Here is a 19,084-nt window from a genome sequence, read left to right as displayed (position 1 = left end):
CCTAGCACTCCTATTAGGCCAATCAGAATTAATTTCTCTTCATCATGTGCCGTTATCGCTCTCTAAGAAAAACATATTAAACCGGAATGAATACAATAGCAAAGGATTTGGGGAAATGTAGCATCCATCAGCTTTTTTTTCTCTCTCTCTCCCATAAGCGGTAATTGATATTTGAGGCCTCGTTTTGCGCCCCGGCCTCCTTTTCTTGAAATGAGCTTTTGGAGCGCTGAGAAAACAGCTGAGGCAGTGGAAATGGAATTGGTTGTGTGTCGGTGCATGAGAGAGTGGGATTATCCCAGCGTAATGTCAGCCTTATTAAACACTATTACACTCTATAGATCAGAGAGGGCTCTGAAAGGGATATACTGCCTGCCCATCTGTGTGTGTGTGTATGTGTGTGAATTAGGATTACACCGATATGTGGGGCCGATATATGGGTATATGGGTAAAAGTGAGATGTGGGCCAGTCATCCAGGTCTGATATGATGGTTATGATGCAGTTTGTTTGATTCCATAGTTATTATAGAATTGATCAATATTACACTGATTGTCTATGGGAAGCCCATAACCTGAATTGATTCCAGTGTGAGATTTTAATTAAATTCCACACAAGAATGCATGACTATTTATTTTGCATGACTGAATTTTAGTATTATTAATCCGAGTAGTTGTAGTCATGGTATCCTGTGTTTCAATGTGTCCCATGGTCTAAATGCTGTTTCAGAGGCTTTTCCACCCAGGAAACACTGAACACTTGTAATATTTGTGGCATGAAAATGGTCACATTTAAAGATATTCTTATGTCGGCACACAATATTGGCTATCGGCAGTTTCAATCCAAAAATGGCTCTGTATTAGAGATATGTATCTGTATTAGCCTTGAAAAGCCCATATAGGTCGAACCCTAGTGTTTTTGTGTACGTGAGGAAAGACAAGATGAAATCAAAGAGCAATAGTGAGAGAGAAAGAGGAGGAGAAACAGCAGACATGCAGGATCTGAGAAGTAAAAAGAGACAAAATGGAACAGATTTATTTGATCAGTGCAGCAGCTGCTGTAAGTTCCCTGGGTAATTCATTTCCAATATCTGGGATATTAATTGGGGACAATTTGTATTGAACGACAGTTGGCTAGAAATCACTTTCACATCATTTTCTATATGGAAGTGATTTCAAAACATGTATGTGTGTATATGCGTACCGGTGTTTATTCATGTGTGTGTGTGTTTGTGCCTGTATGCATATGGATTTTTTTTTTTTCTAATAATACACCCAAGTAATAAATTTCATTTAGAACATTTTTCATTAAAAACAAATTTCAAAGTGCTGCAGAAGACAGATAATTAAAAACAGGTGAAATACTGTATGTAGAGAAAATGAAATGCAAAGCAGAGAAGTGGCTATATACTAAATTCACAGAAAAATGCCTTTGTGTAGAGGAGGATTTTTAGGCCTACATGCAAGTGAGTGTGCATTTTTTGATGTGGTTGTGGTCTGTGCCAGCACTAGGCACCATCAACCTTGGGCCAGAATAAAGTAGCTGTAAGTAGCTGCTTAATAAAAGTGTTGCCTTGGCCAGACCTGCCACAGTGAGTTTGGAAGACAGAGAGCAGCTGTCACCTCCGCCTGCCTCGGACATTATTAGCCGTCACCGCTAGAGTTACACCAATATATGTGGGGCCGATACTGGCCTTTTATTAAAAAAGAAGGTATCAAAGGAATAAAAAAAAATCAGCTACCCTCGGAGAACAATTAACAAAGCTTTAATATTAAAAACCAACACTTTTCAGCTGTAATAGCCTTGGAGTAGGAGGCACCATAAGGGTCCAACCCCTTAAGGACATCCCATCTTACAGTCATGAACATTATAGCATATTAAAACATCTAAAGGTAATCTTTAAAATTAAATTCCTCATTCATTCCATTTGGGTAAAGACTTTTACAATGAAAGATCCCTATGGTGCCTCCTTCACCAGGGGATCTCATTTTTTAAATGAAAAACCTGCCATCTGATTGGCCTAAGGGCCCTGACGCGGATGTCATTGAATATATTTATTGTTGACTATGCATGCAATCCTGCAACCCTGGAAAAGGCTACTGCAGCCAAAACCACACTTTGTCAATAGTGGCTGACTTTTTTATTTTTTCATTCCTTTCTTTCTTTTTGATTCATGCACCTTGGAGCAGCTGCAAGGTTGTGACAGATTTGTTTGCTCATTAAAAATGGGATATCGGCTAGTCAGTTTCGTCCACCTCTGATATGATGCATGTGATGCAGTGTGGTTGATTGTATAGTTGTTGCATAATTGATCAATACTACACTTGTTGGTATTGGCCGACAACCAGTGTAGTATTCAAAATCAAAAACCCCTATCGATTGAACCTATTAGCTACTTTACAATACCAGGAAACTGCCATAGATGAATGGATTATGGGATTATGGGATGGACGGATGGTGTGTGGGAAGATAGATGACTTGCTCACTGATGAACTAGAACTGATATTGTCTTGTCAATAGCACAGATTCACAGGTCTGTGTGTGTGTGTGTGTGTGTGTGTGTGTGTGTGTGTGTGTGTGTGTGTGTGTGTGTGTGTGTGTGTTCATACTCTGCATCCGCTCCGTCATCATCAGTCGTGAAACTTTTCTGCTTTGTTCTTGAAGTGAACAGATGGACAGAATGAAGAATAGATGAACGGTGTGACACGGTACTGCTCACGGTGGGGTACGGGGACACCCCTGGGGTCTTTGAGGGGGTTTCTAGGGGTCCTTGAGGGGGTTTCCAGGGGTGCTTTAGGGGGTTCCACAGGGTCCCCAGTAAAATAAGAGGGAGTTTAACTATTATTTAATTTACTAGAAATGATCCCAGTAAAAGAATGTATTAAGACTATTCTAATCATAGGTTTCACTCTCACCACTATTATCTCCCAACGTACATTGTAGACAGTTGTACTATTCAATACTAAATCAATGTTGTAGCCCTAAGAAGTAGTGTGTCTGCTTGAGGGTCGGTGACATGAAAACATTTGAGATACTCTTTTTCCTTACCACTAATTACTGCACTTTGTTAATTGCCTTTGTTTTCTCCATACCAGATTAGCAAATGTTAGCAAATATGACATTAGCACTCACACTCTCACAAACGCCTCACCATCATTATCAAGGTGAAAAGTGGGCTGATGTGCTGTTGGAGAAAGAGCACAGGAGAGCAGAGGCACAGTGTGTTACCGTGTGTTACATGACATGCCAAGATCCTGAGCCTGAAGGCCAGTTCAGCCCAGCATGTTGCTTTCAAGGCAACAGGGAGGGAAGCTGTAATTTGATGTTTGGTTTGGTTTATTAAGGATCTGCCAGCACCAGCAAACACACACACACACACACACACACACACACACACACACATACACAGCTGACTACCCTGTAAGGTCTGAAAAGGTTCACTCACTCATGCATGCACACAAACACTTGTTCATGCATACAAGTACACACACACTCACTTAAGCGTATGCGTGTCCATGCACTCACAAACATGCACACTCACCTAAACACACACTTGAACACACACAACAACCTACATGCACATGCACACACTCGCCTACCCACATGCACATGCACTTCTACAAACACTCACCTACCCCCCCCCCACAAACTCACACACTCACCTGCCCACGTGCGCATGCTCTCCTCGCAACACACGTGTACACACACCCACGCACACTTGCGCACACACACTGGCTTCCCACACACGCGTTCACACTTAGTTTCCACACACACAAAGTTTCCTCACTAACCACAGCAGCTCTCTCTACATAAAGCAACCCAGCTAATCTTCCCCACCACAGGTCTGATTAGAAAACTTCCCCTCACTCTCCATCAACACCTCCACAAAACCACATTCAATAAAACATATCCCCGTTTTAATTGCCTGCATTCATGATAAATATGCAATTAAATGCATTTGAATGGTGCAATGCTGTCACGTCAGCAAGTGCTAATTAGGCCGTATAGCAGCGGACTGAGATGTCTTTGGCAGGCTGGGAGGACTTCGCAGACTGTGGATATACAGACCGAGCCAACCCCCTGCCCCGGCATGGCTGCAGTTGGCAGGAGAGAACCCCCGCTTTACTGTACCTGGACCCTTCCCCGATTCACTTCAGACGGGAGGGAGGCAGATGGAAACCAGAATAAATCAGTTTTTTGCCCCATAGGGAGGCGCGTGGGGAACGGAGGGAGCGGAGACGGAAACAATCCCTCCAAGCCCAGCGCCACCTCGACTTCGGCTTTGTTGTGTTTTCAAGTACAATGCGCTCTTCGCGCTGAATGACGCGCTAATGTCGGAGCGATTCCTGGCTCTGCTTCCATTGTATCTTCATCCATCCGTTGCTGTGGTGTACAAAGTGGATACGATACGATCTGTTCCAGTTCTCAGAAATGCACTTGTTTGTTGAAACTGCTTTTGATTTGGAATGACTGAACTCTGATGAAGTAAAACAAGTCTGGCGCAACTTTGGAAATATGACAGAGTTTGAGAGCGCGTGTGTTGGGGATTTTGCTCAGTGTGTGTGTGTATGTGTGTGTGTGTTGTCTTCAGATCATTAACAAGAGGGGCTCGCGCTCCAATTGTGCTCATTCTCCCCTAATTACTGGCAAATGCTTCCCGCTAGTCCCATGAAGGCGCACTCCATCATCCCACATGACTGCAGTTGGAGCACTTTCTGTCTTCCGCTAAGCAAGTTCTCTCAAGTCACAAACTCTGTCGAACTGGACTGGAGAGCGACTGCATTCTCTTTGTAGGCTTGTACAGGCTATATGCTGTTCGATTACTAATTGGGGTTATTATTAACTGGGATTCAAAGCGATGTGACATTTTCATATAAATAAATAAAGTTTTGCTGCATGCTCTCTATTGCTGATTACTACAACACAATAGTGATTCAACCTATAACCAGTTCATGAAAGCTTTTACAGTACATTTACTGTTCTAAACACCGGGTGTCTGGTAGGTCTTTCCCCACATGAAATGCACCGAGCATTTCCATTCGCCTTGAGCAACACGTAGGAAAATGGATTCTTCACATTCTGTATTTTATTTGCTCATTTGTATTTTTATTGGAACGTGTGTCGCTGTGAATGCCTCTCCCTTTCTGTGGGATTGCAGGACTGAAAAATTGTTGCCGATGTAATTATGTGAATAAGATAGGGTTGGGGATTGAACAGATGGGTGATGCGTAAGAATTTCACTGCCTTCACTTAATATTCTCATGCTGATTTCATGTCTGGCACAGTCAGGTGAACAAGCGAGCAGCGAGTCTTGTTTTTGTTATAGACATAACTAAGGGATAGAAGGTTATGACCTATAATCTTACATTCAGCAATTGACCAGTCCCGCAGATTTTTATTTTTTATGCAGTGACGATGCTTTTTACTGGTCATTTTTTTCTATGACCAGTAAATAGTCAATAACAGTAAACAGGCCCTCATGCAAATCGCTCATAGGTGAGGCAGCAGTTGGCCAATGCACCTTTACAGTAGTTCATTCAGCAAAAATCGGCTTGGTAACTAGGTGATCAAGAAGATTGCATGGTGAAAGCCCATAGAAGTGCAGATTTCCATTTAGAATAAACTTAAATTCTTGTATTACTAACATTAAAAGCAGCCAATCAGCTACCAAGTAAAGAGTATTCTGAAAGTGAAGTTTTCTCAGCAACAAATGACACATTATAGTGTTGACACTATAGTGAAAACCAACCCCTTTTAGACAGCGTTCTCACTGCTGCGGCTGCCAAACAGGAAGACTGTGGCTCTTCCAGAAATAACCAGTACACTTGATGAAGTAATCAAGAAGGGCAGCGTGCCGTTGTCGCCGTCTTACTGCATTTTCTCACCCCTTCTGTGTTGGCAATCAGAGTGGCGCTTGCTCTTATCGGATTTTGTGGAAGTCGCTCAAAACACACACTAACACATGCACACACACGTGCGGGGTGACTGCGAGATTTTCTCACTTCATACCAAACTAGCCCGACGCTCCGCATCCCCGCAGCTGCTTTCCAGAAATGTCAGTTTACACTTTCTTCGCCGCCGTCCTTTGTCTGTTATCACTCTCATCTTCATATCTTTCGCCTTTTTCTTCCTCCGACTGAAACAGAGAATACATAGAGGAGATTGTGCTTATCTGATGAATATACCTGCCAGTGCTTTAACAACCTTTGAAAGCTTTTGAGGCCCCTTTGAGATCGTCTTGATGGCTTTGTAAACCCCTCCACACACACACACACTCCCAATCCCCATTCATTTCTGCCAGCAAATGAGAGAGCTCTTTCTCTCTGCTAATGGCCATATGTCTATGAGAAATGTTCAAGAGCCTATTTCCTTCCACATCAGAGGAAAAGATAGAAAAAAAGGCTTGCAAATATGCCCCATGTGTTCACAGTTACAAATCTTTTTTTTGTTTTTTTAAGATTTATTTTTGGCATTTTTATGCTTTATTTGACAGAGTTAGTGGGAGAAAGACAGGAAGGCATAGGAGAGAGAGAGGGGAGGACATGCAGCAAATGACCGCGGGCCGGATTCGAACCCGGGTCACTGCGGGAAGGACTGAGCCTTATGGTACGGCTCTCAGTGAGCCACCGGGGCGCCCCACAGTTACAAGTCTTGATGCATCTGCCACCTTATTGTACGTGCCATCGCCTTTTTTTGTGTTGCTGTATTTATTTTTCTTAGACATACATTTGATTGGATTCAAGCTTATTTGCCTAAGAGCTTCAACTAGAGAGCGGAGAGGGATTCAGAGAAAGAAGAAGGAGAGAGAGAGAGAGAGAGAGAAAGCATCATCAAAGGCATTTAAATTGACTGATCCATTTTAATTTCACTCCAGTTCCATTATGTTGTAGTTGATGTTGCTGAAGGGCCGCCGTGTCATTATCTCCCTCTTTTGTTTGTGGTGTTTCAAGAAGACATTGCCGTTGTTTATTTTCCACAAGAAGGCCTTTATGCTAATGCGACCTCTGCTAAAGACGATTTGCTGTCGATTTAACAGCGTGTTAAAACCACAATCAGCATCAATCATGCGGAAGGAAGGAGGGGAGGGAGGGGCAAGTTTGGGGCTAAGTCATGGTAATCTTCATAACACCTTATTATAAATTCATTAGGAGTCAAACATACACACATAGACGCACTCTCTCTTCTGGGGGAGGTAAATAGCCTTACAATCACTGAATTTTATAATTAAAATTGGAGACGATGAATGCGGTGGGATGAGTATAAATGTAGTGCAAGCCACTTTAGAGGCAGTGATTGAAACGTACCTATGAGAGATATGTGTGTGTGTGTGTGTGTGTGTGTGTGTCTATGTGTTTATCTGTGTGTGTGTGTGTGTGTGTGTGTATTTGTAGGAGCTTTGCACTTACTGTAAATGGGATGCTCTCCCTTCTCATGCCTCTTCTGTGCAAATCACTCATGCTTCCAACATATTGAGACCATCTTATAAAAGAGCACTATCGTGACAAGCACAAATAGGATAACTTGCAAAATAATATTTTTCAAACACACAAAGACGTGAGTCCCGACATTGTAAATACAAAAGAAAAGTAGTCTCGCTTTGGACATTACCCAGAACATAAATAGTGTATAGAGGTGGAGAGAGTCTCGCATTAGCTGGGTACGCTGATGGCGGGAGGGTCAGCGCTGACGTAGATCCACTGTACGTCTGCGAGGATGCATTAGATATCCTAATCCGGGGCAGCCGGGGCATTGTCTCGGCAGTGAGGTTCGGCGCATAAAAACGCTGCTTTACCGTCCGTCCGTGGCCTCCACCGGCCCACCGTTTTGTCTCCAACGGAAGATTTAGTGAGGACCTCCGCTCTCTCGCCGGTAACGGATGTCTTTTGAGAGGTTTACTACTCTGTTAGTTCATTTGGCCCAAGACTGCTTCTATGCCGCTATAAACATTGCTCTAAAGGGAGCAGTGAAGCTGACCTCTGAGAAGTCCATAAAAAGATCTTTGGCTCTGATAATGTCACTGATATATAACCGATGGTTTGCCCCTGAATGGGCCCATCCAGCGCTGTCTGAGGTAAAAGCCGGCTCTTATACTCTTTCTGCTTTTTCTCTTTTGCTTTATCTCATTGTCGGGCGTCCTCTATGTTGTTAATTACCTCTTATTCTGCCTTCTCCCAGTCTGTCTGTCTCTTTCTGTTCCCCTCTCACCTTTACCTCTCCTCCAAGCATCGAAACACAGTGTTTTTTAGCTACTGACCGAATCACACCAATTCTACCAAGCACCAAAAAATATTAGTATGCTCGGCATTCAGATCGCAGGAGAAATCCCTTCCAGTCATTCTTCTCCTGCCAGCTGCCGCCCATGTTGCTGCATTCATCTTCCTACTTGAGACTAGAAGTGTACAAGGCTATTGCATACATGACATAGAACAACTTGAACAAACAAATGCTGTTTGATTCCAGCACTGCAAATTGTGTTGATTGGAGTGTCTTTTGTTCACTCACATATATGAAAGTGTTAAATTAACTCTTATGGACTTAAATAATGGCAATGAACTCATGTGCATCATTGTGTGCATTGTCACATTAAGTCGTAATGAGTGCTGGTGCTGGAAAGTGTTGACTGCTAACAGTTTCTCACTATGAAAAACGCTTTGCATTAGACAAGCCATCAGAAGACGATGCCTTGATAACTCAAGAGTTTTTTACCATAAGTAAAACTTGATTAATTAATCTCTATCCATTATACCTTTCCTGATTCAACTGAATAAATCTTTACACAACAAAATACCGGGTTAATTAAACTAAATGAATCAATGCAGTTAAAATAATTGTGACAAGTGGGCGAAATCGGTTTGAAACCGCTGAATCGAGCACATCCTTTAAAAAACGTATACCCATTTTATTCAACTGTGGGCATGTGTGAATTAATTTGTTTGCACAAATTCTGAAATGGTGCACACATACTTGTAATAATGAAAATGAACAAATCAAAAACGAGGGAATGATTTGCATCTTGCGCACTTGAATGAATCCGAACGAGGGAACGAGGTCTTTCTGCACGCAATAGCACCTTGTGTCCTGCATGTGGCAAATCACCGTCTCAGCATGTCATTTGTTTTCCTGCGGCCACTCCTTGGCTACGCACTGTACAGTTACCTCCAGCAAGAATGGAGAGAGAGAGAGAGAAGGGAGACTCACTTCCCCCACTCCGTCGCAGGGTTAAGCTTCCTGTGTCCGGGTTAGCCCTTGCTACATGCCTAGTAAACACACTGCTTTGCAAAGCCACCGGGCTCGTTGATCCCTAAATGCCATGTTGAGATTGAAATCAGGCAGCCAGTAGGAGAGATTAGGATGAGCACTTGAAGGCAAGGAGCACTGGGGGGAAAAAGCAGATGCCTGTAAGAGAGATTCCTGAAATGTCAAGTTGTAAACACCGGTGAGGGCGTGCAACCATGTGGACAGGCTGTGATAGAGAGAGAGAGAGAGAGAGAGAGAGAGAGAGAGGGAGAGAGAGAGAGAGAGGAAGCAAGGTCTGTATATTTTATATATAAGAGAACTCAATATGCTTTACATAAAAACTGTAAAAGTAAAAACAAAAGTGGTGCAAACCTGGCATAAAGATACATCTGGCAAAGAGAAAATGTACATATACACATATCACACACACACACACATACAAACACACTTGCACCCACATGAATAACACCTATAAGTCTGTAGAGAAGAGAAAAGTTCTAAGCCTGCTTTTAAAAGAGTTGTGGCTGTTTGAACAACTTGGAGCGCAATAGCTAAAAGTGGCCGGGCATAACTTTTGATTGTATCCTAAAAGAAGTTGAAGAAGAAGAGGATGATGATGCTGATGATGATAACGAAGAAAGCAAAGGAGATAAAAACTGCTGTTATAAATGACTTGCTGACGCTCTCACACCTGCCACAGGAAGCCTTCCTCTGCCACCTCCACCCGACTTCATTAGGCGAGTAACACCAACCTCAACACTTCAGCAGAGGCGCGTTGGAGAGGCCTGCTAATCCTGGAGTGCAAATCAGAGATAACTCTCACTGCTTTCAGCTAATGAAGAGAGCGAGGCAGGCAGAGGGAGAAAGAGAGAGAGGGAGAGTGGGGGGTGGGGGGCTCTTCATTTGGAGGGTTTGAAAGTGTTCTTCCTGATTACGAGTGACGGTTACGAGGGCCGGAGGTTTCAGAGTGCCACTGCTACTACTTTTGAAGCGAAGCTGAAGAAGAGCTCTGACATTTCGCCATCTCTAGGGTCTGTATATGAATATATGCATTGCACCTAGAGGAGCTGTAGTCGTGGATGAGAGCGTTGGCGAGGTGTTGTTGTGCCTCAACCACAGAAATGAACTCGATATATATCTGCCTTGTTATATCATCGTACTGTATCATCTTACTGTATCTCGCCAAGTATTGACAAGCAGCCTTTGTTGTTTTTCTTTGATAGCGAACGTGAGTATCATGTAGCATCAGCTAGGAGGATTAGATTATTTTCCCCTGGTAGAATATGATGAATGTTATTATCTATGCGGAAAGGAATGGGGCGAGGCGCGACTGTTTTGCCAATATGCACGGCATGTGTGGACAAGGAGTCTACTGTTTCAGCACAGAGAAAAAGCAATAAGCCTTTTATTTTTGTTATTTCTACACTTTTTTTTTTTTTATCATAGAAAGAGCAATGAGGGAGATAATATTTTTGTGTGGAATGGAATTGAAAATAGGGCACGTCTTCCATTTTTTCCATATGCAATAAGTTCCAGGCTGCATCTCGCTGCCATCTCTGCAATGATATCTCATCCCTTGCTTCTCCTCCACACCACGCTGCCTTTGATTTCAAGAGCTGAACTATTCTGCAACATTTGTTGATGTGGTTCTGCAAGTAAATGCTGCAGAATTGTGCTCCTCTTGGAATTGTTGCTCTTCGCCGACCACCGGGAGAGGAACCCGCCACCATCGGCCATGCACCGCAGAGACCCAGAGAGCGTCACTCTCACACACACACACACACACACACACACACATAACTTACACCAACACACACAAACACACTCGGAATGTGCTCCTCCACCTGTTTCTACAGGTGGAGGAGCATTGAGGCAGGCTATTGGAAATAGCATAGTACTGTATCAGTGCATCCTCTGCAACAGGAGGACAGGCATCCTGGCAGTGAGAGGGGGAAGCTGGCAGGTCCTCACAGGTAAAGACTAGGGTTCAATTGATATGGGTTTTTGAAGGCCAGTACTGATATTTTTGGATTGAAGCTGCAGATAGCAGGTATTTTGTGCCAATATTCAATATTTTTAAATTTGACCATTTTCATGCTAAAAATGTAAAAGTTCAATGGTTCCCCCAATGTTCTGTTCTTGTTAGAGTGTAAAAGCCTCTGAAACAGCATTCAGACCATCATGGGACACTAAAACTCTCCATTGAAAGCCATGCTAATGAAATTCTTTTAGGTGGGTCAGCAGCTCCTTAAGGCAGAGTGAGGCAGGTTTCACTGCAGGCTTTACAGACTGAAGCTGTGGAGTAAAATCCTCCCACACCACACTGGAATGATTTCTCTGGTCAGACATCTGATATCAAAATAATAACAATAAAATCATCTTCACTAGCTGTGGTCAGGGAGGAACTGGCTTCATGTCAGAGGTGGACGACACTGACTGGAAGATGTCTGATTTTTAATAAAAGGCCAATATCGGCAAACCGATGCATTTGTCTATTCCTACAGACCGAGTGAGTCAGACAGATGGACATACAGACAGACAGGCAGGCAGAGGGATAGACAGGCAGACAGGCAGGTCTACTCCCCATACATGATCTGCCTGCCAGTTGCCTTGGTGTTGTTCAGGTCCAGTGAGTAGTACCAGGCCTCACCATCCAATCTGCTGCCTCTGGGTCTCAGGGCCCGGCTGGGGGCTCGGGGATCGGGGTTCAGGGCTCGGGGCTTGGAGATGTTGTGGATGACTTCCAGATCTCATTAACCTTGGGCTGAGGGCCCGGAATTAGTTCACAGCCCCACAGGCCAGTGGGTCAGGATGCTATTCCCATATCCCCACACAACCCCAGTCTAGTTCCTTCGGAGATATGCACACGTCCAAATACTTCCACATCGCATGTGTCATGCGTTTGAAAACCACACATGACACAATTTTGGGGATTTTCAAGTTCAAATTTCAATTCAAGGATTACATGGTTCCTCTAGGGGTTGAGAAACTTCTACGACCCTCGGGGCTCCTGAAACTGCTTCAAATCCCTTTGGATGAACTCAAAAAACACATGGTGGTCAATCTAAAAACATGGTTGGCTTTCTTAGTTTGTGAAAAGCTAACATTTAGGAGATACAAGTTTTTCACCGACATACAAATGCAGGCAGGGAAGCACACACACACACATGCACACGTGTAGTCTTGCCCCACTGCCTCTTTCCACTGTGCTATTTTGCTTTGGCTCTCATATCCAGCAGCCTAACATGTAGCCTCTATCTAATGTCAAGTCTTCTCCATCTGTATGGATCAGACATCATATTCATAGGGAAAACAATAGAGGTTTCTATCATGGATCATAATTAATAACTTCTTCAGTTGAGTTGATAGAGTTGTGCACATGTATACAGTATATAGTCACAGATTCCTGACAGGGAGGACTTGTCTTTGGTGCATCAACAATGTTATTTATGGTTGATTTGCAGATTGTGACTTTAAGGTCACACTCCTCTTTTCCAGTTAAAATCTCCAGGCCTCCTTCTCATTTGACAAGCTGTCTGTTTTGGTTCACTTTGCTGTTTGTCACTACTGTCGCTGTAGCCACTGGTGTGTGCGTGTGTATGTGTGTGTGTGTGTGCCTACCAGCATGTGCATGGTAACCTCCTTGCCGCTGTGTGTGTGTGTGTGTCCGTCCTCGGGTGATGCATGGTCAGCCATAGTACAGCAGCACCGTGGCCTTGGACCCGAGCCTGGCCAGACAGATTGCGGCGGGACGCTCTGAGGTTAGAGAACGAACATCCCCTTGGTTCAGCGAAGGTCGGACGGAGGCGTCATTAGGTTGACAGAGTCTAAAACGGGGTCTGGTTTGGGGAGGGGAGGGGGGTTGACTGACGGTTTTTGACTCAAGGACACACCGGTATCAGAGGTTAATGACGGAGGCAGCCTTGGTCCACCATAGGGGATGTCACTTATCATACTGATACAGATAGCCCCTGTGTGTGTGTGTGTGTGCGTGTGTGTGTGTGTGCGTGTGCATGTGTGTGTGTGCGTGCGTGTGTATTAGGGTTTGGCCGAGGTTTTGAAGGCCAATACCGATACCGATATTTTTGGATTGCAGCTACCAATAATCACTATTTTGTGCTGATATTAACAGTCTTTACATTTGACCATTTTTGCCAAAAATGTATTCGGCTTTTCCACTCAAATTTTATTTTTGGCAGGGGGGGGAAAGCCTCTGATACAGCATTTAGACCATGGGACACTACAACTCTCCATTGATATAAAGGATAATAAGAATATAAAAAATAGTCATGTATTCTTGTGTGGAATTTTATCAAAATGTCTCATAAGAATCGATTCAGGTTAAGGTCTCCCCATAGACACCCAGTATAATATTGATCAATTCTACAATAAATATGTAATCAACTAAGCTGCATGATTATATCCATCATATCAGAGGTGGACGACACTGATTTTTAGTTAAAGGCCAATATCGACCCATATATCACCCTAGTGTGTGTGTGTGTGTGTGTGTGTGTGTGTGTGTGTGTGTGTGTGTGTGTGTGTGCGTGCATACCAGCACGCGTGTGTTAACCTCCTTGCCCCCGTCCTAATTGTCCCCATTTGATCAGAGCAGCCGTGGTTTCAGGCTCTCCCCCCTGTCCTCCCCGCGGCTCCATTTATCACAGGCAGCAATGGAGAAACGCAAAGGCACTCAGTGCTTCAAGGTGAATCCCTTCAAACGGCTCAGCTTGTGTTACGTTGTCAAATCGATGTGCTTGGTGACAACCGGCAGAAGTGGAAATCTCACCAGGCAGGAGACTTTCACTCTTTCTCTCTGTGGCATGGGAGTGCTTTACAGGTTGAGAAGGAGCTGCTGAAGAGCTGCTGCCTTCTGTCCCCGAGGCTCAGGCTCTAGTGGAGTAACACTTTTCAAGCCTTCAGTGTATTTGCTTTGGTCTAATTCAGGGGGAATCAGCTGTTACGTTGTTGTTTCAATATGTCGGTTTGTTTATTATGTTTCATGCAGCGAAATTTCAAGCAAACCATAATTTATCAATCAGACCACGTAGGAGCTGTCACTTCCTTCATTGTTTAGAATTTTGGTTTGGAAAGGATTTTCTTCTGAAAGTAACAGTCACCCTTAACCCATAATTCACGGTTAGTTTTACCCATAATGCACGGTGCTTCCTGTAGCTGGGTGGGATCACGGTTGGATCGCGTTCTCCCTGTAAACCAGTAGTTTTCAAAGGGGTGGTCGGGCCCCTCTAAGGGGTCGCGAGATAATTTGGATGATTTATGGGATAGGAAAAAAAAATATTTCTACCATACATACATTTCTACCATTCTTTGGTTGAACTGTTCACCACTCTGCATACACTGTGAGAAAGCAAGCCCCAGTGACAAAAGGTACAACTGTGTCCCTTGTTTTGTCACAGTGTGTGCAGCCTGTGACAGGGGCTCGCGAGCGGCCATTGCCTCGATTTTAGGGGTCACAAGCCAATAAGGTTGAGAACCACTGCTGTAAATGAAGATCCACGCTCGGTTTGGAAACCTTCCTCTCAACAAGATCTCAGTCCGATGGACCAACTCAGTGAACTAAGGGGGAAACCACTTCAGGGTTGGAAGTAACTGCTCTAAAGCAACTAGGTGTGAAAACGTCCTGAGACACACAGGGACAACAGAAAGAAGCTTTTAGATCAAGACAGAACAGAGGGACAAGGAGGGAAAGGAGATAAAGGAGGGGGACAAATGAGAGAAGGAATTATGCTGAGAGTTCAATAGAGAAGAGATGCAACAGGCGATATATTTGATTAGCCTTCATTTCATTACATTTTTCTTGTTTTTAATTATTCATCGCGAGTTAAACACCGGCAATAAATATAAATTAGGCATTAAAGTTGCCGTCCGTGTTTTTCATATGTGACTATCCGCTTTCTCAGTGTCAACCCGACGATTTCATTCAATAAGGTGTAAAGGGAAAAAGTGTTTTGATTTCAGATATCAAAATTATCAGGCTTCACTCATCAAACAGATTAGATTCATCAAACAACTGGGTTAATTCCTTAAAAACAGATAAATCATTCTAATGAAAATTTGGTATTCATCTGTCTGTTTAGCCCTTTTATTTTTTCTTGATGCTTTAAAAAAAAATAAAAATACTAATAGGACTTTAAGGATCTCTAGGAATTGAATGTAATCATGCCCAAATCCAGAAACCCTTGGCCAAAACCAGACACACACTCCTTGATATGAAATTTCACCTTTTGTTCCTCAAATATGTATGATTACATGTCACTTGCTTTTTGGCAAGAAACTCAGTTTAAAAAAAAAAAAAAGGTGTTAAAAGACCAGAAACTGCATCAGTGTGTCTCCTAATTTGGTCACTGCTGCATCAAGAAACATGAGAATATGTGACTAATGTTCTTTGGATTCACAGCGATGTTTCTACACGTATTCCCATAGCATGTCCTGGCTCTCTCATATACAACTCACACTGTGTCTGTTTCTGTCACCCCCAGCGTGCCACCCAGGCTTCTACAAGGCGTTTGCTGGGAACATCAAGTGTTCAAAGTGTCCTCCGCATAGCTTCAGCTACGGAGAAGGAGCTGCTCTCTGCCGCTGTGAGAAGGGCTTCTTCAGGGCCGAGAAAGACCCTCCAACTATGGCCTGCACACGTGAGTATACCACAGCCAGGGCTTGATACTCAAAAGAACTAAATATAGCACTTATTACTCAGAGAAATTTGATTAATTTACTTATTCATCTATCTGATAGAGGTTGGTCTAGCTCAGGGTGTTCCTGGTCAAATGAAAGAGGGAGATGACTAATTACGAGGAAAATGAATATGGAGATGGAGATAGTTTTGGGCTGATTCAGCTTCATTATGATACTTAGATTGATGATGAGTTACAAAAGTAATGACCGTTTTTTATGATTGGTATCTGTGATGTCATTACTGAAATACACTACTGGTTACTGGATAAAATAATACTACTCAAACACGACACCACTCAATTCTGCTTGTAAAAAAACCCTGTGGGCTTTCCTTCCAACATATTCATTTATACTGTGTGACACTTCTACTGGATTCAATACATATAAATGCATGTACATAGATGATGGGGAGGAGCTCAACCGAACTACTGTTATTAATTTTCCCTTTCGGGCTCACTCTTTAAATCCTTGTTGGATTCTTGCAAAGCGTTTCCTCAACTTGTTCTGCTAGCAGTACAACGGCCTCTGGTTTCCCTCCTGGGCTTTTCCTCCTGCTAACAAAACAGGGAAGACATATAGGAGAGTTAATAGAGATCAGGCTACTCCTCATGCAAAGCCATACGTCTCACAATTCGCCTCCTTTGCTGTATTACAAAAATTCATACGGGTCAACACAAAATTAACGTCATAGCGCACCAGCCGCACCAGAATGTCACTTAGTGGTGGGTGTTAATTTCACAGAAGTTAGCGATAATATTGTGCCGGCCAGCGGGTATCACCAGTATTTTGACTGGTGAAGAAACAGTGAAGAAAAAGAGGCAAATTGTGGCCCTTTTGGTGTTCTGTAGCCTCTCGCTTCTGTAAACTCCTGACCGACGCTTGACCCCGCAAATGCTGACATACCTGCATCAATTCAATACACATTTCACAAGTTTCATGAGAAGCTGCCTCTTATCCCAGATCACTGTGTAAAACAGACTTTATGTTTGATAGATTTGTGTAGACCACACATGCCTACACACACTTTCTACTTTATTAACTCATGCAACATGTATAGTCTGCTCAAAACTAAAGATCAGTTACACACAGTTTTTAGTTAGTGTTAACCTCTTATCTTATAAATCCACGTTTAACATTTGTACCCTCTGTACATGCCTGACAGTCTGGGTGAACTATTGCCCCATCCAAAGAGCTGGTGGATTATTCCAGAAGTCTCTCAGCATCTGCCAAAGCAGAGCGATATTTGCGTGGCCCCGAACTCCATTCACTGCTCCAGGACTTATCTGGTGTGAAACTGTACATTAGAAAGGCCCTGGATGAATTACATGGCTTTGTTCAGCTGCCTGGTCTTCATCGATGATTCACTGACTGTCATTACGACTTCATATTTGCATTAAATTACAGTTTAACCGGACTAATTCTCCTTTAATTAAAAAGCCATTTAGCTGTCGCCGAGATAGACGGAGGCCGTGTCTGAGAGCTCTCCCGAGGGAAGAGTGTATTTGTCTTTTATGGCGAGACAAAAGCCGAGTCATCGCCGAGACACTATGAGTTTGTAGCGGCCTGCAAGATACACTGTTTGCTGAGTAAACCTTCGGAAAGTCTTGGCTCTGCTTACAGTGTTCTGTTCCCTAAATTCTGACTCAGGTATATGTAAAATAATGCTCTTTGAGCTTAAACCTGCAATAAGCGATATCAGACCTTATAACCAATCCTGAAACTAATGTGTGCTATGTGGAGACTTCATTGAGACATAATGATATAAACCAATATCCACACAACAGGAGCTGTGTTGCTGTTTTCACCTCTTTTCTAAAGCTTGTTGTCAAATTCTGGTCCGGAACGAAGCTCCTCCCGCTCCATTCAGTAGCTTTTCATGTTTTTAAAACTAGCTTGTCTCCTCCCTCACCCCCTTCCATTCCTGAAAAAAGTAAATTTGTTAAACTAGTAAACTTGCTACCTACCTCTTCACTTGTCATTGTGGGACATGTAACCTTCAGCAGGAGAAAAATCTGTCAAAGCGACACTTCTCCATAGGTACGGTTAGCTTAGCTGTTAGCCTTTATGCACGGTGCTTTGCAATGTTTGTCCTTAGTAGGCCTCTGTAGTGCAGTGGCTTTGCTGTGCTTTATTTACAAATGTGTTGCGGTTTCTGGCACCCTCTAGTGGTCAGAAAATGTTGCTTATTGCAGCTTTAAGGTGAAAGCAGGAAGGAAAAGTAGAGTGGAGCAAGCTAAGGAGAGGACACAGAAAAAACGGACAAGCACATAGACAAAGACAGAATGATTATTTTTTTACACTTACAAGCTCAAAGCTGCGTCAGATCTTTTCACTCTGTTTTGACTCACATATATAATATATTTCAATCAGAAGTTCATAAGCCAGCGCATAAAATATCTGCTCTGTGTATAAGTAAAAGAAAGAGGCAGAGATTAAAGACTGAGGGCCAGAGAGGGAGACAAAGGTAGATTTAGAGACAGAGAGAGAGGGTGACACAGGATGGGAGATAAAAGTAGAGATGGAGAGAAAGTGTTAAGGCTGGATGGAGCAGACAGAGAAAGAGAGAAAGAAAGAGAGGGACGCAGAGAGGGGGGGAGGGAGGGCGCTGATACCAATCTCCCCCCTAGAGGAGAATGGGAGCTGATTGATGGCACTGAGGTTGCTCTGCAGGAGGGGAGGTGGGTGGACTCTCCTCGATGGAGAGAATGGAGGAGGAGAGATAACGGCGATAGGGGGGGGGGGGGGGGGGGAGATAAAGAGAGAGAGAATGGACAGACGCTGACAGAAGCGGAGGAGGGAGGGAGGGGAAGGGAGGGGTGGGGGGGTAGGAGGAGCTTCCCTGTCTGGTGAGATTTTTTTTTGACAAAGATAGGGAGGAAAGAGAGGGATGGAGGTAGAGAGGGAAACATCCTATTGTCCAGGCAGACAGTGAGCTTGGCAGGACGGGAGTGTTCAAATCCCCCAGGCCTTTTAACTCCACCCTGCTGACAGCCGGCTGCCGGCTACCGCACAATACTTACCTTGACACACACACGCGCGCACACACACACACACACACTCTCACACACGCATGCACAATGCACAAAAATACCTCCGGTCTCGCAGAAGCGAAAATGGTAGGGAGATGAAATAACTTGAATGTTAACTGCAGGGCAA

General features: G+C 43.6%; 1 protein-coding gene across 2 annotated transcripts in view; it reads left to right on the top strand.

The window, feature by feature from the left end:
* LOC139918003 (ephrin type-A receptor 6-like) overlaps nucleotides 1-19,084 on the top strand; it is a 172,629-nt gene that overhangs the window by 72,273 nt on the left and 81,272 nt on the right. For both annotated transcript variants that reach the window (XM_078285969.1, XM_071907256.2), the window contains exon 4: nucleotides 15,733-15,888. In XM_078285969.1, the coding sequence (XP_078142095.1) occupies nucleotides 15,733-15,888 (156 nt within the window). The remainder of the gene's footprint in view (nucleotides 1-15,732; nucleotides 15,889-19,084) is intronic.

The sequence above is a fragment of the Centroberyx gerrardi genome, chromosome 10 (genome assembly GCF_048128805.1).
Source record: "Centroberyx gerrardi isolate f3 chromosome 10, fCenGer3.hap1.cur.20231027, whole genome shotgun sequence".
Lineage (NCBI taxonomy): Eukaryota > Metazoa > Chordata > Actinopteri > Beryciformes > Berycidae > Centroberyx > Centroberyx gerrardi.
The sequence above is the reverse complement of the archived record's forward strand: the minus strand, read 5'-3'. Positions and strand labels throughout refer to the sequence as shown.